Genomic DNA, 23,787 nt, shown 5'->3' with positions numbered 1-23,787 from the left:
TAGCTAACAAATATTGCAATATCTGCAAAATCTCGTTATAGCGATTAATTAATTAGGAAATTTTATGCTTAAAGTCTATAATAAAGTCAAAGATTTTATGAATCGCTTCTAGTTTGGTGAAGAGCGTTTCCAATGCATTACTTATGTCTTTATATATTTCAGTTTATGTATACCTTATTTACTTTTATTATTTTTCGATTACTACTAGTACTATTATATAAATTCAATAGTACATAAACAGATTAAACATGTAATTATTATATATAATTGTTTATTTAATAAACTTATTAATATAATAGTTATATTTTATCTTAAGTCTTAAGTTAAATTTTAACATTTTATATCTGTCCATTATTGAGAAAGATTGCAATTTAAATTAAAATATAAGATATTGAAGAAAATTTTGTTTTTATTATCAGGATCAAAAAATTTGTAATTTTTTTCTATAAAAATATCAAATACCATCAGAGCGTCATCTTTTGTACAATAAACAAAGCATAGCGGGGATTAAAAATTATTGCATTGTAAATAATCGCGTGTGCACGATATCGAGTCTACGCTCGCAGAAAAATAACAAGAGACTGTTTAGTGTCCCATCAGAACCGGCGCGGTATAAGAGGTTGTCTTTTGCGAGAATGCCTCAAATCATGGCGGAGGCGTTCGCGAGAGGATTGTTAGACAAGATAATGGTAGAAGTTCTGGACGTTATAGATCGCGATGCAGAGGATGGTAAGGTGCAAGCTCGTTTGTACGTCGCGTGAATGTAACGGCGGATTGAATAGAGACGTTGTTGTATGACGTTGTTCATTGATAAACGCCGTTTCTCATGTAACAGCATGGTTTTCAATTGCGATCTCGACATACATTTCGTGAAGATAACTGCGCGCAGATGCGTATAATTATCTCTGTTAGACGTAAATAATATGTATATATACGTTAAATACTGTTATTAGGAAAATCCTGGGAACAGCATGTCACTGAGGAAACAGACGATGCTCAACTGGAATATGTACACGGTAGACCGCAAGCAAACGAGTTTACACACATACATTATAGTAAAGCCGACGAAATAGAATTGATTGCAAAGATAGTCCGTGATTTGCGTGACATACGGATCGGAGATTCGTGTTATGTTCTTCCGCCTTCATTGTTAACATTGGAGAAACAGGTAATTGAATACAACTTTCCAAGGCGTAATTATTCTATTATAATCAATTGTAGAGATAATAATTATTGTATAAGGAAAGCACAGGAAATAATAAAAATATAAAAGACTTCAAATTATGATAAAATTTTTAATAATAATACAATACCAAATTGTTTTATATATGTATACTGTTTTTTTGAGTCTTCAAGTTCCAATTTATTTTTTTAAGAAAAACTTGATACTGTGTTAGCTTCAACAATTTTATCAATTTAATCATATAAAATTACAATTGCATCTTTTTCGATATAAATATATTAAAAATAAATGTACTTTTAATTAAATTTTATTATAAAAAATAAATTAAAAATAACGGTCATAAAAATCAGTTATAACATAAAAAGTAAATTAAAATTAACGTTTATAATTAATTATATTTAACGTTGGACTTTTGTATGTTTATTTCATCACAAGCGGCTCTAGTTGAACCGTATGGCCGCAATTGCAGGGTATTCACATACGAGCGGCCTTGTGTTTGCGGTTCTCTCTAGTACCTGTGTCACATTAATTTCATGTATGATTATTATTTCTTGCGCGTGTGTTAGAATGAGAAAATTTACTCACGAGACATGCGTTTGTTTTTGTTTGAACAGGTGAAATACGCCACGTGCAATGACGATGAGCCGCTTATAAATCCAGTAACCGACGTCACCGAAACTCAGCGCACGACCCGAGGTCAAGGCGACATGCACCAGATTCACGCAACAATTCTCGAATTGCCAACTAAATCGACGGAGCCGGTAAAGTTAATTCGAAAGAAGAAGGAAGGAGAAGCGACTAACGAGGCGACCAACGTGTCAGTTGATTTGTTACAACAGCTGATTGAAGATTTAGAGAACAAAGCAATCTCAACTTGCTCCGAAGACAATGCTTCTTTAGACTCGGTCAGTAAGGAACATATTGCCATTTGGGAGGAGAAAGAAGAGCAATTTATTAAGACTATCGACAGCAATGTTGACATCAGACACGACACTACAACGGGGACTCTTCAAGATAGCGAGTCAAACGGTCGCTTTCACGTTATCAAACTGAAACATGATGAAGAACTAAGGTCTCATTCAAGTCAACACGTGGCATCTACCTCGAAAGAAGTCGACCTTGAAGAAGTTCAGATCGAGAAACGCGGATCGAATTCGTTATCGTCGTTAAAACCATCATACGATGATGACAATAAGACTATAGATCAGATACTACCCTTCGACAATGCAGAGAAAAGAAAAACGTTCAATGAAGCGACAACGAAAAAGAAGAAGAAGAAGAAAGGCTTTGGCAGCCGATTGAGGAAACTCTTCCGTGCCGCCTTTGGCCGCCAGAAGAATTGATGCTGGGTTCCGGAAGGAAAATGCTACCTCACGATCTACATCAAACGGCGACGATTTCCTTTATTTGCTCGTACAGATTTTTAGTCATGTATTTTTTAGAGGGAAACACATCCGTGAATACACAGCGAGTAAAAATAACCAACCAGCAGCGTAGCCATCGGCCGGGAGTCTTCAGCATCTAACACGACTTTGGTGCAACGCGTGAATTAGACTCTTTATACATTTCTAGATAATCGCAAGCATTGTACACAAACTCGCAAAATTCTGTAAAATATATAATGTCTGATGATATCATAATGCGTGTCACATTCTTTAGTTTGAGCACATTCTTTAGTTTTAAATAGTTTAGTTTAAAGATCACTACATGTAGTGATTACTAGCGATACATCGAAGTCCACAGAGTACATTTTGGCCTGATACGTCCATCGGGCGTTACAAATCTGGCAATCTGACATAGGAATGTCATTACTGTCGATGTCGAAGTCTCATTTATCGCAGTAGGAAAAGACGTTCGCCAACTCTCGGCCTCTCGTCGCTTCTCGAACTGTTTTTGGACCGCGACGTTGCCATGCCTCGTCATCGTTGGTTCGGACCGAAACTCCTCGAGCAGATCTGGACCTCAACATCGTTCGAGGGTGTCCTCGTAGCGCCATCTTCAAAAATAAAATGAGTAAATTTGGTAACACCGGGTACCACTTCTGGTTCAAGCTTCGTTCGGTCAACATCCACTAGTACCAGACGATCGACAATGGTAAGTTTCAATTTCTCTTTCTTTCTTGCGAGAATTTTTCTGACAGCTTCCTCGTGAATGACAAATTTAATACATTACAGTTAAATTCTTTTTATATAAATGTATAATATGATATCGAGATGTTAATATAAATAACTTCAATATAATAAAAGAACTTTCTTATATTTTTCAGGCAGACCTTAGCAGCAAGGACGTCGAAAGTGAGTAAAGCTATTGTTAAATAGTTTTCTTACATTTTCGCGTTCCGTAAATCATATTGAAATAACGAAGATAGATTAATCAATTTACATCGTAATTAGTGAAACTGTAAGTGATTCTATACGTAATTTCGTAGTTTTGAGTCACGCGATTAGAAGGAAGTGAATGAAGTTTTAATAGAAGAAAGTAAATCTTCTATCATGTCATCATAACGAATAATAAAATTTGCGCCAAAAGTTACTTCATTAACTAATGACGTCATTAATATTAAAATGGTATAAAAGATTGCTAAAATTACAATTTTTAATATTTCTAAAATAGTTTAGGTAATAAAATAATCTCTTTATTAAATATTGTTTTATTCTGTAATCATCATTAAATTATTTAACAAAATATCTAGAGACTATAAAAAATTGTTTTTGAAATAGTTTTTAAAACATTTCATTTACTCTCATTAATACTCTCTCTAGAGAAACAAATAATTTCTTTTATAAATTATTTTCATTAACTTAAAAAAAGAGCTAAAGAAAATTTTATTTTTCTTCTAATTATACTGGATTTTATATTCATTCGTTTTAGACAACTATTTTTTTTAATTAAATCTAATGAATCATAACGCGCGAATTTTCTTCGCGATATTTCCAATTTGTATGTTACGTTCCATTTTTGACGTTACATAACGACTAGGGATCGGGTAGGTGGATGTGACCGTTCCGTAGCGCGTCAAAAATAGGTTGGTAGGCTGTTCTTATATGGTTCGGCGGGGGTAATCTGACCCACTACTTCCACCACCGACTTCTTCAATCAGCGGTGGGGCTTACTGCCTCTCCTAAAATAGAAGAATATTTTTGAAGATAGAAACGTACGCGGTGTACTTCATGCTTACGGTATTAACCCAGATTTTGCACATCGCCATATTTAAAGACAAAATCAAATACCTATATATATATATATAGTATACATAACATATATACATATATAAAATTATATAACAAGATTCTTCTTAATTATAAAGATCTTTTTATCGAGAACGTTAGCTCATCAGTAATATCTTTTACAATGTAGCTGAAAAAATGCATAAGAAATTATTATTTTGTTAAAAAAGGGGCAGAGTTCGCTTTCTCCATTTACGACTCGGACGGCACCAACGTCATCGATGCAGTTGATCTTGGTAACGTCCTTCGCGCTTTGAACTTGAACCCCACGAATGCGACCATCGAAAAAATGGGCGGCACAAAGAAGAAGGGTGAAAAGAAAATGAAACTGGACGAATTCCTACCTATCTTCAGCCAGTGCAAAAAGGATAAGGAGCAAGGATGCTATGAGGACTTCCTCGAGTGTTTGAAGTTGTACGACAAACAGGAAAACGGAACGATGCTCGGCGCAGAATTGTCTCACACACTTCTGTCACTTGGTATGATTTATCCTTTTTCATTAACAATTATTTACAACTTACAAAAAAATTAAAATTTGCTCTTCTACTTTTATTATGTGTAATTAATTGTATTACACAAATATGTAGTACAATCTTGTTTCTAAAATAGATATCTGTGTGCAGCTTTATTATGTTACAAATAATAAATATTATTTTGTGAATATTTATTTTCAAAATATTATATATTTAATTTAGTTTATTTGTAAAAAAATAAGATAACGTGATATGAATGACCATATTTATCATAGGTGAACGTCTTAATGATGAGGAATGCGATACAGTGCTGAAGGATTGCATGGACCCAGAAGACGAAGACGGTTTCATCCCCTATGCCCGTAAGTATCAATTCGTTTTGGGCCAGGTACCGTGAATGCGCCCCCCGAAATAAACGAGGAGTGTCGAATCACCTGCATCACATTCACATAAGATACGTTAGTTTGAAGAAAATCCCTATCTATTCTTTAAAGCCCCTAAAACCATTTTGTTAGAACTAGAAAGTTCCCCTTGTATATAATGTATTATACGTACAATTGACATATTCTTCGATTTATAATACGGACCTCCGGTAACTTCCGGCAACATCAAGAGATCCCCCCGGATTTGATTTGTTTCCACCCCATCGTTTGACACTTCCACATTTTTGTGTTTCACAGCCTTCTTGAAGAAGATGATGGTACTGTTGTAAGCGGTTGAGGCGTTATCGAGACAATAATCATCCATTGTGAGTACACCCTGTAGCGTAATTCCATGATTATCCGCCATTTCTTCATCTACGTCTTATTTATCTGTCTCTGTCTCTTTACTTATATTCATTAACATTGTCTCGTCCGCGTTTTCCCGCTAAGCATATATTCTAGAATTTATAGGACGCAACGTTGCAGCTCAACAGGGATGCTGAAAATCGATAACCCGCTTCTAGCGCAGAAACACGTACGAAGGTTTTGCTCGCGCGCGGGGTCAATGACCTGATGAGATCATCAAGGAAAATCACGATAATATGAAATAAGATTAAATAATCAAGACACTGATAAAAAAAAATTAAAACAAAATGGAAAAAACATATATTAAAAAAAACTTTATCCACAACTTGAATTACAGTACATTTTTTAATGAATTTTAATTTAATGTTCCCTTTATTTAAATATTGTATTTTAATTTCTTTGAAAAAAAATTATTAGACAGAACAGAGTTTTATTATACATTTTGTATTAATTATACATAATTATATAAATATTCTTCTGCATACATATATGCTACATTTGTTATAGGAACAATTTTTAATGTCGTCTTGTATTTCTCTGCTACGCGAATTATTAATGCTTCTTTGTATATTATTTATGTAGGTATCTATCGCTTTTATATATTTGTTGCTTTGCTATAAGAAAAATCTACATGGCAGCGCAAAATTGAGCACTGACTGCTATTTAAATTAGACTAAATCGTTCAGTACTTTTAGCTTCGCGCATAAACTAATTTTCTTTATCTCCGCCTTGAAATATACGTTTATCTCGTCTCTCTATAAAAATATGCTTATTCACTTGTCAATGTTTCGCGATTTGCCTGCGCGGAATAATATATTGATCACTCTATTTCGTTCACAGCGTTCCTTCGTAGACTGTGTGAGAGGGCGGCAGCAAGCGATGATTAGGATGAACATCTATCTGCCAAGCCATGTCGACGATGGATACATTCGCCATATTCGCTCGTCACTATTTTTTTCATTTTCCTCCTCCCTCACTGGATAATGCGAGGATCCACTTGACAATCTACATGTAATACGCAATACAATCCTGGAATCAGCAACATCAAAGCGTTAACATTTTATCGAAGAAAAGCAAGAAAAGAAGAAAGGTTTACGAATACGAGAAAAAGAAAAACAATACTTCATCTTGAATGCACGTAACATTGTTATTTATAATTCAGTTTCATACAATACAGCGTCTATATTAAATTTACAGAATGCAAAATATTTTAATATAACTACATTGTACAAAGTCGGATAAAATTATCGATATTAATTTACTTCTTATTGTTACTGTAATAAATTTTTCCTCTCGAATCAACGGAGAGGATTTAAAAATCCCCTAGTGTTGATATTTTAAAAATATTTTGTTTGATACATTTGCGTTTTATTTTAATATATTAATTAATTCCCTTGTGTTTAATACAATAGATATTTTTAAACAATCATAATTTATATATTGTTTGTCGTGAGTTCCAAGCTTTAATAACATAAAATACTTTAATATTATGATAAAATTTGATGTCGCGAAGACCATCAGATTAGCATAGATTTTTTATCGCTTATAGGTCTGGCTATTTTTGCCTAACTGACATTTTCTTGCTCTACTTAAGCAATCGCGTGAGAAACACGGACAATAGGCATGTCACTGCCAAAATCTATTTAAAAGTTGCGTTAGCATGCTAGATTTTTTTATTGTACAAAATATAATAATAGTGCAATCATTATCTTTCATAAATTTTAATTACGCGTGTGTTACACAATTAATACTGTCAAAATATTAATTATTCAAGTAGAACTTTTTCTGGTTATCCAAACGATTATATTTTTGTAAGAAACACGCTAGGTAACTAAAAGTAGGATATAACTATAAGTACTTGTAAACTATCGAATTGTTTTTAGTTGTTTTAAATCAAGCTTAAGAGATAGAACTGAAATCGATAAAGACAACTTTCGTGTAAAATCGCGAGTGGATTTTAACTGAATGAAATTCGTGTGAAATTGTAAATAATGAAAACAATTAATCTTAACAATCGATGTTGATTTCACACTATATGCAGTGTTTATATAAAATTCTCATCGTATTGATGTTAATATTAATTAACCTCTAATGTGGAATAAATTTATAATTCTTGATGTTTTTATACCAATGGCATGATTTAAAACCCATGATGTTAAATCTACATCATGTTGGTGTCAATATTGACATAATGGAAATTACATAAACATCACATGATACTTAAGTCCAATATTTCGAATTGTTTTTTTAGTTGTTTTAAATCAAATTTAAAAAATAGAAATTATAATAAAGACAACTTTCGCACAAAACCGCTAGTGAAATTTAGTTGAATGAAATTCACATAAAATTAGAAATAATGAAAACAATATAATAAACTTTTATCACTCTAAAAAATATCAGTATGGATTTTACACCATGCAGTGTCTATGTAATTCTCATCGTTTTAATATTAACAAGATACGGATTTATAATGTTTACAATGTTTATATTAACACTATCACGATGTGTGTGGATTTAAAATCCATGGGTGTTGGATCTACACCGACATTTTTTAGAGCGATGTGATATTCTCTTCAACACGATTCACGGATCAGTCTAGATTGAGGTCGGGCAAATCCGCGGCAGCTCAAGCTCTCAAATCGAGAAAGATCTCCGACTGATCTTCAGCGATTATCTGTCGTGGCACACATCTCTCAGCATTCGCGACAGGCATGAAAGAGAATGGCTCGATCGATAAATCGCGTTTAAGCGCGGATTTCAATCGCGCGAGAGATCTTTCTTTTCTTCTCGTCTCTCATCATCATCGTACCTGCCTGATGACGGAGCGTGTTTGTTGTGGGTGGACGGACACGACGTGTTCGTTCGTACGCGCTCGGCAGGCTTCGCTTACAGGGACAGAGGCAGGCGTGGGGCCACAGCTTGGTCCCGGCGAGCCGGCAGCGGCGGTCGAGAGCCAGTCAGTTCAAACGCGTCGGTTCAAGCGCTGCGCGTCGTCTCGAATCGTCCCCCGAGTGGTGCAATCATCAGCAGTTTCATTTCGCACCTCGTTTACTTTGCAGCCTCCTGTCTTTGCGTATTATCTCGCGTGTGCAAACCGGGGAGTCTAGTTACACCATTACACCGTCGACGTAACGCGCGCGCGCGCGCGCAAGACGTCGAAGCGGAGGATAGAAATCCTCCGGAGCAGTCCCCTAAACGACCACCGCCTAGATCGTCGTAAAGGATGACGGACGTCCAGGCGAACCCGGGTGGCAGACTGCAGCAGAGCGAGATGGCCACGGCGCAGCAAACAGGTTGGTCCCGTTCGTGGACACCTTTGCGCTTCCTCCTCCGCGTCGACGTTTATTTTTGCGACTGACAACCTTGAGGCCACGTCCATGGTCCACGGATACTGCCGATTGGAGTAAACAGCGCGCGCGCGTTTTCCGCCATTTTGACCTGGCTCTCATAGATAGAGGATCTGATCTCGTGGAAAAAAAATCGTTCTTTTCCGCGTCTCGCATTGTCCCCGCGTCGCAGATCTTCTCACGCGATCATTAAAATGAGCTGCATGTCTGCGGAAGAGGATTCCTGATCCGTCGTGCGATGCAGCGGGTGCGGTCCATGAGAAATACGCGCGATATCAGAGATGATCAGATGATTGATGAATAATTTATTATCTTATTCTTTTGGGAAGTTTAGGTGCTCGTCGAAATTGAGACACAAATATGTTACGCTCCATTAAATTTTTATCTGCAAATTATTTTAGAAATAAAGAAGAGGCTCGCATTAAAAGTGCATCTCTGCAGAGCATCTTCATCCATTAGCCTTCTAGAAACATCGACGAATAGCTTCATTTCACGAATTATGGCTTTATTTCAATAAAACATTTTTCAGGGTATAAATTGAACTGAACCTTTTAATGAATCTTTTTTTGTTTATCTGATTCTCTCACCAATTTATTACCTTTATGTTTATTAATTTTTTTTGTCTTGTTTATCGAATATTACAATTTTCATTTTGTTAGATCACAACGCGTCCCATACCATGCATATACATATATTGTATATATATATATATATAATTATATTATATATATATATTAATATAATTTATAATTACATCGTGTTTAAAAGTTATTTAAATTTTTATATATTTATGCATTAAAAATGTCGGATAAATTTACAATTATCGAACAAAAAATTATATATACGTGGAACAATGACTTATTTTATTATCCATTTTTAACTTTAAGACACTCTAAATAATATATACTGAAAATTAAGCCTGCCTTATCTCTTGACGGCAACAAGTATTTCCATTAAGAGCGATAAAAAAAAAAGCGTACCAGTATGAAAACGAGCTTTTGTAGAAAATAATATGTATAATATTACAAGCGTCCCAATATGTAACATTAGTTGCAAAAAATATATTAATATAATAATGATTAATATAATAATAATTAATAAACAAAAATTTGTCGAGGTTTTGCCAGTTGTGAAAAAAGATTAAATATATTTTTATTAATAAGAAATATAAAGGAAAAGACGTGACATAAAACAGACTTGTGACACAGAACAAATATGTTTTATTCCAGAATATTATATGTATTATACACAATATACATACTCATTCAAATGTACAAAGAATGACACATTGAATAATTTCTCGATTATGCTTGCATCTATGATAAGATGGATTCTTGTTTACGTGAGTCGCATGCAAAACATAATAAAATATGCTCCTATACGCGCTTGTCGGCATTAATTATTATCGAAGAGATCCGAATGCACGGCGTATGGGAACTGACAAGAAGTATCATTACAACGTTTTGCATAGATTTATGAGAAAGACTGTACGGTGGCCTCAACGTCTGGGGGCATTATACCCGGAGCGATGAGAAAATCCAGCGTGTAACATAGAACCGTACGACTGGGAAGCTTTTTTAACCGCCACTTTAATCTCAGCCATGCTCTCCGCCAATGCACATGTGCGCAATTGGCCTCTTCTGCTGTCGGAATCAATCACGATACGGAAATCATTATGCGCGACCGTGAGAAAAAATATTCGTCTTTCGTTTTATTACCATCGAGATGCTGCGGAGTTTCGACAGCAGTTTCGCTGTTGTCGTACTTGACACAGTTGTATGTACATACCTGTAATCTACAATCTTATCTTTGGAACGTCCTCTCTCTCTCTCTCTCTCTTTACATTGAGAAAAAAATTGTCAATATTTACTATAATTACATGTTACCATAATTATGATTATTAATGCTCTAATGTAATAATAACTGTATAGTAATTATTATAGCAGTAATAAATATAATTATAATAATCATAATAATGCTCATTGTTATAACAAATTCGATTGGACGCACTTAATGCGTATACTGATGCATACTAAATCGTTGTACACAAATTGACATGAAGATATATTTATTCTATACACAGAAACCGGTTAAACCGTGAAATACGCAATACATTTTATTGTGCTGTTAGATCAAATTATGTTTTATAATTCAAATATTTGCATTTCACTTTCACACTCAGATTAAATCAACGGTTTTAAAATATGCATCTAATGCGTTATCGAATTTGCTACTAGTAATAATTACTGTATGTGTAGTTATTATTACTAACATTACAGCAGTAATAATAATAGTAATTATAGTAACGTATATAATTATAGTTTCAAATACCAAAAACTTTTCTGTCAATGTACTATCTGAATTCTAAAATATGGCTTGTACGACATTTGCCATTTCAAATGATAGCAATGATCAGAGAGAAAATTAAAGAGAGCGAGAGGAAAAGTTTGTTTCAAAAACTTTCGCAAGCGCTATACGTTCTCAGTTACTTCAAATCGTCAAATAGTCTGGCGACGCTCGTGCCGCAATTTGCTGTAAATCAGGACCGACCTACTATCAAATAGATCCACAAGGTCTCGATGATGAGTAACAATCACACGCGAGCGGCCGCGAGCTCTTTTCGCGAATGGCGGCGGATTTTTACTCGAGAATACCGGTACTTTAGTATTTACCGACTTATCGCTACGTAAACTTTAATACGAGATCGCTATAAGAGGAGAAAGACTCTGATCATTAAACTTCAACGTGAGAGAAATATCTTCGTAGCAAGCGGAGCAGAAAAGTCGAAAAAAGGATCGGCCATCGCGATCGACCAATTAGGAAATTGATGAGCATCAATGAGCTAACGATGTTTCGTGGGCGTGTAATTGATGGAATTAGCAGGACTCGCCTCCGATGGCAGCTATGATCGAAGCTTTATTCGGAGTGTTCTCGTATGGGACGGTACTTTGGATGGACAGGCATCCGCTGTTTGTTTGCCACTTCCGGATATGATCAGGTCCAGAGGGGATTTCGCAGTTGTTTCGATTATCACGCAGATATGACGCCAAAATGTGTTTTACCGAACACTTCTAATTCTTTTTCGAGAGTCTTTTCGTCTAGTCCTCGAAAAATATTAATATTATGTCACTTTTAAGTCACTTTATTCCGACATATAATCATGTAAAGCTAATTTAAAGGATTGACATTGAGACATATTATTAGAGAGAGCATAATTACTATGCAATCTCAATCTGTATGTCCGATGCTAATCTGATGTTGAGATCGGTTCTTCACATTGCTTATTTGGTTCAAACAGATCCTCCACTAGTCATTACACTTGAGATTAATGGCTCGTAACCAGGCGACGCGACGCGAGAACTCAGTGGAGTTACGTGAATACTTAACGTTACGCCAGCACGAGGCCAAGGTTCTGCTTGTTACCCACGTCCCGCTTCGGGCCCTAACGCCCGGTAATTATTCAAACACGCGTCACATGCTATATTCGCGGACCCCAGCTCGACTATCAGCGTCTACCTTTTCTTATGTGAATAGAAAATCTGCGATTTTTATTCAGTTTCATCCAATATACAATTGAGAAAATAACGTAAATGCCTGAAAAATACACTACTTTTGTTTCATTAATAAGTTAATCTATTATTTGTCTTCAATATAGACTTTCTATTCTTGTTAGATAGAGTCATACAATGTTGAAATAAAAGAGTCACCAATGTAATACTATTATACTCTATTATGTTAAACTATAATGTTATACTATATTATACCATTTTTTAAACATAACATCTTCCAATTGTTTAGAAAATAGAAGAGAAATTTGCTTTTCACTCTGTCTTTAAAATTGTTTACAATGATTCGAAGATATTTAAATCAGACGATTGTGCTGACTGGAAAAAATATTAATGAAATTCGAAGAACAATCAGCAATTCTAAAAAATAGAATAAGAAGCAAATTTCCTTTTTTCAACACTTATATAACATCACTTACATAAGTAATTGAAAATGTATTAAAAGAATAGAATAACATTCCATTGGTGACTATTCAAGCATTACATGACTGTATTCTAACAAAGACAGAATCTGACAAAAGATGGGCCAATCTTCTCCTACTAAGGAAATATATGATTTATACTTCTCAGGTGTTTATTTCATTTTGTTCATTTTCTATATCTTTTCATTAATGGTTTCTCCCAACGTCTGAATTGTTCGCTTCTCCCAACAATAGTAGCAAGTTATCAAAGATAAAAAATGAAGTATCTGTTACAAGAAGCAATAAAATTTCATTACTCGATAAAAGTTCAATGTTGCGCTGAGTAATGCATCACTCGACAGGATAGCACGGAGCATGCGATGGATGTCGGGTGATTTTCAACGCACGCGTTTCGAGCACGCTACCGATAATTATCCGACCTCGGTGAAGGCGCAGATGAAAGAGTTGAGCAAACTCGGAGAGTAAATTATGCCTAGTACGGCGCGCGGTATCGACCAAACTCTTTGATGAAACGTCGCAACGACCTGCCGCAAATTGCGAAACACCGGTATGTGGTTGGTTCCATTAGCAAGATCGTTTTCGTTGACAGTTGTCCGCACTTGAGGTTCAGCGACCGATTGAGTCCTGTTGTTGCAAAAAGAGCGCTTTCAAGCGACAAGCACCTATTCAACATTGACGATTCTCCTACAGGAAGGGAGGAAGAGCCTACTTTCTAATGGAACCCCATCGGTTAAGCGTCACGTTCAGAAGAACTCGGCCAAGCGATATTCTAGTTAATAGTGTCAATATCTGACTTTGGCAACACACGAGTTAAAACGTTAGCTATTTACACGTATCTCATAACGGGAAGCTTTCAGAAAAAGCAGCTAATGTTGAATACCTTCTCAATTCTTTCATTCAAATCGCAGATTAAACTGCAACATGTGTATTTTCAAAGCGCAAATATTTCTTCACATAATTTGCTTGCTGCCTCGCTACATTCACAATACAATATAGAAAAGATTATTTACAAAAGATGATTTATTTGCGATAGTGAAGATAGTTTAATTGAATACTTGTCGACTTATTACGACTAATGGTTACGTTTATAGTAAATAATTGCCGACGATTGCGTGAAACAATTTACCGTTACGTTACATCAAGGACATACCCGCCAATCATATGTCTGTCTACCTGTATAAACGCACCGCGATAACAGTTTGAATGTACACAACGACGATTACGTCAGCTTTAAAATTATATCGCACGCGACATAATCGCCGGAATCGTTCGCACAAATAAACGAGCATGCAACAAAGTACCTCTCGTAACGCATACTGATCTTGTCAATGAATGCTACACTTGTTACAACTGCTACAATGTAGTTTGCTTATCTCGATAAAAATTACAGCCACTTTCGGCAATTTAATGTTTATTTGCAACACTGAGCAATCTACACATGACATAAATAACATCTCGTGTAAGATACACTTGCAGATTATCCAAGAGAGAAGTCAACAATGCAATTAATGATACAATTAATAGAAGTAATATATAGATAATTATCACATTTATTTAGATGATTATATATTTTAATTGAATGATTAAGAAAATGTACTACAGAGTTGTCAGAAAAAAAATGTATTTTGAAATTGGAAAATAAAATTCATAAGAATTTCACAAATCACACAGTAGGCAGAAAAAAGACTTCGATACTATATAGATTCATAGATTTATGAATATGCATCTTATAATAATATCAACTAATCATGACATCATTTAGATTAACTTTAATCATAATAATAGATGATGTCATATGTCATATCTAGTAAATTGTAAGTAAACACTTTGTTGTTTAAACACTAAGAGTCCTGTATATTCTCTTTATTTTTAAATTGTAAGTATTTGAGAACACTGATATTATGATTATTTGGATTTCACAATTTCAACGGACATATAATTTCGTATTTAATATTTATAATACTGTAGGAAAGTTACAAAATAAGGAAGTTACAAAACAGACAGTCGATGTACTGTCGCATGTTTTACTAGAGATTGCATGCTGTGCACAGAAAATATTTATTCATATAAAACATGCATAGGCATACATTATCAATTACATTATGTTGAATCGAAATTGATCTTAAACGTAAATAGTATGCTTGATTATTAACTATAAAATAAATTAAAAAGTTAAATTCATAGAATTTAATTCGCTTTTTAGTGTGTTTATTTATTTACATATATTTCAAAATTGCATTAATATATATTTATTCGTTTATTGTATATATTGCGATTCTTTATGCATATATTTTTCATATATAATAACACATTATGCAAACTTATATAAATGTGTCTCACTCACAACTATGATAAAATATAATTTAACAGTTTTTTCGAGCTGGCAATCATTTTAGAATGATATTAAAGAATAATCTTATCTTCGTCACGAACAAACTTTCGTACAAACTTAGCGTGTAAGCTTCAGGAAGGTAAACTTTTCTTGCATTGAAAGTGCAGTATGTTGGCGTCAATATGCCCTTCCATAGCGCGTGTCTCGGTGAGGGTAAGCCAGGAAAGGGAGAGCGTAGTCATACACAAAGGCTTGGGTAAAGGGCGAGGGTAGAAATTCTACGAGGGGTTTCGCGGTGGTAGTAGACGCGGCAATCGATAATAAAACGGTGCGACGACGCGCAGCATCCATGCTACAGTAGAGTCGGTTTGCGTCGGACGTTTAAAGGTTTGTTGGATTGCGCCCCTTTATAGAGAATGAAAAGGAAGCACACGACATGAATTTTAAATCAAGAAATTATTTCTACATATATCTTGAAACAAGATAAAAATTACAAAAATGAGCGAATTTATTAGAATATTTATAGTATCAGTGATTAACATCTGATAAATTTACGCCCACTTTCATAATTTTTATCTTGTTTCAAGATATACAGAATCGACCCTCAGTAGTTAAAATGTGAAGACGTGAACACATATCACTGATAATAAAATTAATGTCCTTAAAAATCATTTACATGCGTAATTACACAAGCATTTCAGCGTTATCACCAAGGACAAAAAATGGATAAGATATGAAAAGTAATTTGTGACATCAAAATCTGTTTTTACACTTTTCGCGGTGCATTTATCTGAGATAAACAGAAGGAGATATAGAATATTCCTTATAATTATCGTGAAGACCCTTTAAAACGAATGAAGAATTGCGTTGCATATCGTATGACAAGTAAATTTATTGATTGTCTTATACGATCGCTCAATAATTCGACATCGTTCGTGATGCGTTTAATAAAAGACAGTAAAGCGACAGTGATCGTCTTTAATTTGCTTGAAAGGATCGATGGGACACACCCCGTAACAATTGTCATTATTGTACGTCTCGAGATGTCGAGGCGTGACCGATTGCCTGTGCATAGGATTGCCACTGCGCGATATCGCCTTACCGATAATTTTACGACAAGCGGCTAATGGACCAGATCGTCGTCTCGATCACTTAATTGTTCATGCTTTACTGACGCAATCGGGAGTCCCAAAGCTACCCGCTATGTTAAAAAAAACTCTCGGCTTAATTAACGATCGTTGCTATCTTTGATCGAAGATCGTTTTTGTGCAGACGTAGAGGAACGTGTGCACGTTACTTTATTAGAGGCGTGACGAAATTACGTAGCTATTCTTGTTTACATTCTTCTTAAAAAAAATTTCCATTGCGTTTATGAATATGGGATTATAATTAAATAATTAAATAATATGAATAAAGAAGAATTATTTATTACTTCTAATTTTTTTTTTAATATAAAACTCAGTAAAAACATCAACTACAAAAAAGTAACACACATAACATCAGTGTTATAATTTCACACTTAATAATATAATTATTACAACATGTGTTATATTACATTTATATTAGCGTGAAGTTATAACACTAATATTATATGTATATGTTACTTCCAATTGATTTTTATTGGAAAATAGCAACAGTTAAATCATCCTGTTTGCAGAAATTATCTGAACCAGAACAATAATTTTGGAATATAATGACACGTTAAATGTTGTCGCATTGAATCTAGATTATTTAGGCAATGAAACTTTCGTGCAACAGCAATAGATTCGTGCTAATTGTGCTAAAGAATCTAAATACGGGTAGAGAGAAAAAGAGAAGAGCAAAAAGCGCGTGCGTGAGTGCGTGCGTCTGTACATGCGTGATTGCATGACTGCGTCTCCATCGAATCCAACGGCTTTAAACAGGTATCCACCGGTCTACCGGTTCACGCGCCAAGAATAGCAGCGTGTCACCTTTTCGTTATCCACTAACTAATTCCAAACGTGCTATGTTGACATAACAGTCCGTTTACTAACTACATTATCCGTCTATTTCACGTTTGATTATTGCTACTGTTTAAAACTATTGTTATTTTATTATAAGGTATCTGTGTAATGGTAAAAAGTAGATACAACAAAAAATAGTTAATTTTTATAATGAAATATTATACATATAATATTTCCTAGATACGTAAATTTCTAAAATATATTCTAATATGCAATATATACTCTTTTACAACAGCATCTTTTAAATTAAACAAAATATAAATTGAACCGCAAATTTAACTTATGTTATATTATAATGTGATAGAGCATCGATAAATTAGATGATACTTGAAATACGTACAAATATTTTAATATAAATGTATAATTAGATTTTGAAAAATTTCAAAGATATAAAAAACAACATATTTATAATGTTGGCACATTATTGATGAGTGTCACTTAAGAATGTTAATATTTAGGACTAAAAATATCACTGTTATATACAAATTGTTATGTATAGAAACTCCTACAACCGAATTTCACAAGACAAATTGTCACATGTGTTGAGAGAGAGTATAAAAAGATCGCGATCACAATGTGACCACTGCTATAAATATTTATGGAAATGATCCATTGTGGCGTTACGATATCGAGAATCAAACCTATTTATTTTTTAATTGCAAAAAGATATTTTGTTTCACAAAGGAGGAAACCTTTACATGCATAGATTATTAAAAAATATATAATATACAATAAGAGAACGCGTAATATTAGGGAACGTTGAGATTGCAAAATGTTTATGTTATTATATTTATTGATCTGCTTAAGAAAACCCGAGCATGCAAATATCAATTTTGCAGTCAGCCTTGGCTTACCATGTAATAAATATCAATGACGAGCTTTGTGACCACATAACATTCACGGGGATAAGAGACAGGCGAGACTATCGATTCCTATCGATATAATAGACTGTCCACTGGATACGTTTCAAGAGGGAATCTTGCAGGGCTTCCGTCGGGGTGGATTAATGCTCTTCGAGTGAACACAAGGCTGCTCAGAACTCTTATACACAAAAGAAAGAACTATTTTCTTCTTTTATTTTTATTTCTCTTGAAATAAGTTTAAGCTTATTTTTTGTAAATTTATTTATGAAGAAGATTGCAATGAATGGCGGAAGAAATGTTCTTTAAATAAAAGTAAAAAATTGTTTACTTATGAAATTTAATCAATAATTATATTTATAAACCATTTGTTGAATGATATAATAATTATTACATACAAAACTTATAGCTAAAGTTCTATTAAATAATATTAATAAACTTTTTTTTAATACAAACAATGTAGATATGTGATTAGATAATAATACATTAGTTTTTTTAACTGATATATATTTTTGTTTTGAGATAACATAGTTTGTAAGAAAGAATTACTTGATGCGCACATTGGTGCTTTAGGTAACTATAATAAACATACAAGTATAGGATGCAAAAGCTTATGATAAGTGAAAGCTTTACACTCTGTCGGTATCATATCACCTACTCTGCTCGACTGGTATGTGTTTTAAACATTTGAACTTGCTGCAAGCTGTGCTTTCCTACTGAAGAAATTCCTTTATTGATTTAGTCTTGCTGTACCGACTGTATACAAATTCAATCATACCATACGTGGGTTTGGTCACTCAGTATCAGTAAAAATTAATTCCAGCAAAATTAATTTCATAAATTATACGAACAAATAATTAAAGTATTCTATATGATTTACTTAGCACAAAAATACAATCTGTGGATACAGAAATTAAATTTTACATGTCGGAGCAATTCCACAAATATAATTTAACAAACGAAAAGGCTGCTTAACTTGTAATCCTAGTTATTAAATTTTAAATTTATTATATTTATATATAATGTTATAATTAAAAATGACACACCAATGAAAATTCAAATACAAATAGTAATAGAATTCGTAGTTATTAAAATTTTGATAAAAATTTCGATAGTACGCTGCCATTTCATATTTGCTTCACAATATCACATTTATTTGGATTCGTGCTTCTATTAATTGCAAGCGATCGATTCTGCGTGACAAGATAGTGTAGGCCAACAGTGGAAATTTCAAACGATCGTTCATCGACGACACTGACTGTCATGCAACCGAAGGGCTAAATCTATATGACAGAATCCTTGTTCCTTGATTGTGTTCACCAAGAGGCACTGATTTATTACAAATTGCTTTATAAAATATTTTAACATGCAAATCTAAAATACATTTCAATCAAATCGATATTTGTATAAAATTTAAATTTTGCTTTTATTTTAAAAATATTTTTCTCCCTAAAAAATTAATTATCAGTTTTAAACTCTAAGACAATTTTCATATATTACTCATTTATTTATTTTATATGTCAATAAAACGATATTTTTCAGACGATCATTTCTTAACACTTAATAATAGCTAATCACTTAGAAAGATCATTATATATATTGCTTATCGTGTACAATGCATACTATGACAGGAAAATTATTAATGTGTGAATTTCCTATGTGTCACTGGGTCACGGCAGTTATAACAACTGTATGTATTGTATATACATTGTAGATAAACGATTTCTCCGTACTAGCATTTTCACTCCTGCCGTGCGCAAAGCATCGATTTCTTAACCACGGCATTATACCAATTTCGCGTAGCGCTTAATAGCCGTCAAATTCTACGCTCGTACATCTCGGTAATTTTACGGTCACCTGAGCAATTCGTAACCGCGCAATCGATTTTGCATGCCGCGTTTCGTTCACATTATCACCATCTGCAGATCTTGATAATAATCGAAAAATTTTTCTTCCAGGTAAGGGCAACAGGGTTACCTTCGACTTCCTTCCTTCAGGGCATACGTCATCGCGTGAACGAAACACCGAAGCAAAGTCTCGAATCGTCTCTTCTCTTTGAGAAAACGAATAACACATCTTTCTCTCTCTCTCTCTCTGTCTTTCTCTACGGAGAGGAAGCATGTCGATCGATCTCGAGTGGCACGTTCCGCAGAGGAGATGCGGCGACTCCAAGACGCGACTGCATTCGACGGTCTGCTCATCGATAGCATCGTGGTCGAGGCATTCATGGCGAGGGTTGTAACACCGGATGAATAGCCGAACTGTTTTCAGATGGGAGAAAAGTTTGGCCTCCGCACCAACGAATAGCGATCTGTCTTGCGATTATTCTGAAACGAGGTAATACGACGAGGCGCAATGAAAGATCGACTCAGGATTCTCAGGAAAGCTAAGCCGACGTCTCGCGTATGTCGAAAGGCTCCAAGCGCCGTCGATCGCTGAGAGTTTTCCGCGTCGACAATTCGTTTTTACCACTAATTCGTGCTAAAATACTTGCAATCATAATAAGCTATTTGCTTGCTAATATCTATTTTAAAAAATTGCGACAGAAAAATTACTTAACAATAGATCCAGTGAATTTCTATCATTAATCTTTTCACGCTGAAGATTTTTAAATTCTTATACAGAAAGAATAGTTTGACCGAAATATTTAATTTAACTCGCGATTTAATTAGATAAAATTTAACTTTATTAAGTACTTTTTTTTAAAATTATTTTAATTATTTTCTAACAAGATTATTTTTAAATCTGTATCTAATTAAGTTTTAAAATATTATCTCTAATTAATATTTAAAATATTAAATAAAACACACTTTTGTAACAAAAAAGAAAAAAATTATACCTAATCTAATTGAATTTAAATTTTTTTGAATATTATACAAATATTTCACGAATAGCATTTTTAATATTAAAGAAAACATTTAATTATTGATCAAAGTTACATATAAACTATTTTTTAAATATTAATTTATAAAACAAATATATTTCTGCTTAAAATAATTTATTATCTAATGAATACAAAGGAGCAATATGTTTTACAATTTCCATACAGTTGTTATTCATTGCTAAATTAAGTGGTGAATTCATGGAAACGTTACTAACAATATCGCAAATGTTAAGATCGTTGGTAAAAATAGGAAAGCGTGCAGGTTCTCTCCCTAGCTTTTCAATGAACTCCTCCCATCCCGACGAATGTACTAATATGGCCGTGCCCGACGCATTAAGGTAATAACACTGGAATTAAAGTGACCGCGTGCAAGGGTGCGTCTCTGACTTTATTCACGCTCTATTCCAGCAAATATTATATGTGTGCGTGAGAGATAAACAAAACATCAAGATCTGCTTTGCCATAAAAAAAGCAGGTGGTAATTGAAACGGGAGTTTAAATTGCATTTATGAACTTTCTAGAGACAACCAGAAGATGACGAGCACTTCTCGCAATAATTAGAGATCCTCAAGTAAGATTAGACATCGTTTAAATAACTTTTGAATTAGTTCGCTACATTTTTCAGGATTTGTTTAAGATAAAATGATAAATATATAAGATATCGAGGTGCGTGGATATTTTATTCTATTTTATACATAATCTCATTTTGAATATATAATAAGCTAAACGTATATACAGTGTCCAATCTCTTACTTCATAATACCTAGTAACAACGTGAATAAAAATTCACGAGCAAGTTTCTTGTGAAGTGAAAGCGTAATGGAATAATTAGGTAGTTTGTATCAGAATATAAACTATCTAATTGTTCCTTTATAGCTATCGCCCTCTTATTAGTAATCATCGGAGCAACGTCTTGATTGTTGGAACGCGTCCTAATCGCAGGAAAATTTGGCACGGTTACTTTATCGAGCACAAGTCCGCAGTGGTTGGGGCGATGTGCAGACTACGGTGAATGTCCCCGAAAGAAACGACATGCTCAAAAGCACATATCTACAATCTTCCGCAAAATAGAAGAGGTGCCTAGGTTGTCCAAGGCTTGTAATGGATGTATAGTCGCATGTTTGACGTCTCGTGCTCAAGTGACGGCTTTAAATAAATAAAAGAAACTTAAATATAAAATTTGCGCATACATGATATTTTTACATATGTCATGGTCTTGCCAAATTTTGTTATACATTCTCCAGATGCAGATAAATATAATGTAGAATCATGTCGTTTTGAAAAACGGCGTAGAAAACCCAATTGCATAGAAGACTCATGCAAGAATGTACATAATTTATCGGTAGTTGTTCCTCGCGGATCCGCCTTGTACGTATAGTAGACCATCATCCTCTAGTGGTAGTGTGCAAGGTAAGGTTGAGTTCGGTTGGGCGTTGGAGCGCAGGAGCAGAGAAACGGCAGGACAAACGGACGGCAGCGGCTCAAACGTGCCGACCGAACGAGAGCTCTGTACGTTCTTTGCCGAAGAGGCTTCCGCAGGGTATCGCGCGAGCTTAGTGACTCACGAGCCGACGTAAGTCGAGGAGGCTCGACGAAAGTGAAACCGACGACCCCAGGTAAGCCGACTTTTTCGACGGGACCAGGTCGCGACGTCGTCGACAAGTCCAAAAATAATTCCTAGAGTCCTCGGAAACAAAGAGCCACGTCGTCACGGAGCTCTTCCCCGTGTCTGTCCATATTCGGCAATTGCTACTTACATGTCTGAAAAATTGTCTCCGCCCTCGATGAGATACGAGATTGATTTTTAGTGCGTATTAAGCGAACTTCGTCTTGTCGCTCCTTTTTTTTTTTTGAAGAATTTTTTAATGGTCTGATAAATTTTTGATCGGGTGTCTGATCCGCGCACGGAAATCGCCTCCAGATTCTCAAGACACGATGTCGTCGACCGGATAATTAAACACGGTAGTTAAAGAGTGTCATTCGAGAATTTGAAAGCCAGACGACACGTTGAATAATAGCCATGTGTTACTTTCCGGTTCGTAAATGAGGCTAAATGACATAGATGACCTCTTGCCTGCGCCCGAAAATTAATTGAGCTCGTGGGTGTTTTAGACCCTAAGTAGCCATGCATTAAAGTGACGTAAGCTTATCGTGTACGAGAAATAGTCACTGGAGTAACGCAAGCCGCTGTCATAGTCACTGTTCAATCATCGTGGTAATTATCAATGTCAATTTTGCCATTGAAGAAATATCGCTTATGCAATTCGTAGACCTTGCTGCTCAATAAATTGTTCCTAATTGGTTGCTCTATACAAAGATACAAATTAATAGTTCAATCACACATTATAGTAGTAGATATTGTAGACATGTTACGCACGTAGAATATTTACACATTATACACGCGTACTGTTGCGACGATTGTTAATTAAAGTAAAAAAAGGTTTTTTTCTTTATATAAAAAATACTCTTTTTTCTCTATACTTCATTTTTACTAAGCAGCTCGCAAAAATTATGACGTGAAATTAGAACACACAAATTTTTATGAAATTTTGATATAAGTAATTGATAAACTGTTTTCTTCTTGTACTTGTCATTTATAATTATGTATTCGGAAACGTATAGATTATCGTGAAAACTATATGATAAATCCCAGTGGTGCAATGAAAGTTTCTAGAAAGTAAGGATAGAATAGAAGATATACGGATGGTGGGGTTTTTTCA

The 23,787-nt window shown here is 34.4% G+C and overlaps 2 protein-coding genes across 3 annotated transcripts; both read left to right on the top strand.

Annotated features, from left to right (window-relative positions):
- The first annotated feature begins 602 nt into the window (after positions 1–602).
- Positions 603–2,779, top strand: LOC108778679 (uncharacterized). The gene is made up of 3 exons (XM_018545919.1): positions 603–729; positions 954–1,168; positions 1,798–2,779. Exons 1-3 carry the CDS (start codon positions 636–638, stop codon positions 2,524–2,526), a joined length of 1,038 nt encoding a protein of 345 aa, XP_018401421.1. The 5' UTR covers positions 603–635; the 3' UTR covers positions 2,527–2,779.
- A 429-nt stretch (positions 2,780–3,208) lies between these two features.
- Mlc1 (Myosin light chain alkali) lies at positions 3,209–6,744 on the top strand. 2 transcript variants are annotated; one of them, XM_018545923.1, is made up of 6 exons: positions 3,209–3,277; positions 3,450–3,477; positions 4,581–4,889; positions 5,159–5,245; positions 5,564–5,631; positions 6,512–6,744. In XM_018545923.1, exons 1-5 carry the CDS (start codon positions 3,275–3,277, stop codon positions 5,593–5,595), a joined length of 459 nt encoding a protein of 152 aa, XP_018401425.1. In that variant the 5' UTR covers positions 3,209–3,274; the 3' UTR covers positions 5,596–5,631; positions 6,512–6,744. The 2 variants fall into 2 exon arrangements, with proteins under 2 accessions (XP_018401425.1, XP_018401424.1); XM_018545922.1 differs by lacking the exon at positions 5,564–5,631.
- The last annotated feature ends 17,043 nt before the right edge of the window (positions 6,745–23,787 follow it).

Source organism: Cyphomyrmex costatus, unplaced genomic scaffold (assembly GCF_001594065.2).
Source record: "Cyphomyrmex costatus isolate MS0001 unplaced genomic scaffold, Ccosl1.0 scaffold506, whole genome shotgun sequence".
Lineage (NCBI taxonomy): Eukaryota > Metazoa > Arthropoda > Insecta > Hymenoptera > Formicidae > Cyphomyrmex > Cyphomyrmex costatus.
This window is presented reverse-complemented; position numbering and strand designations above follow the sequence as displayed.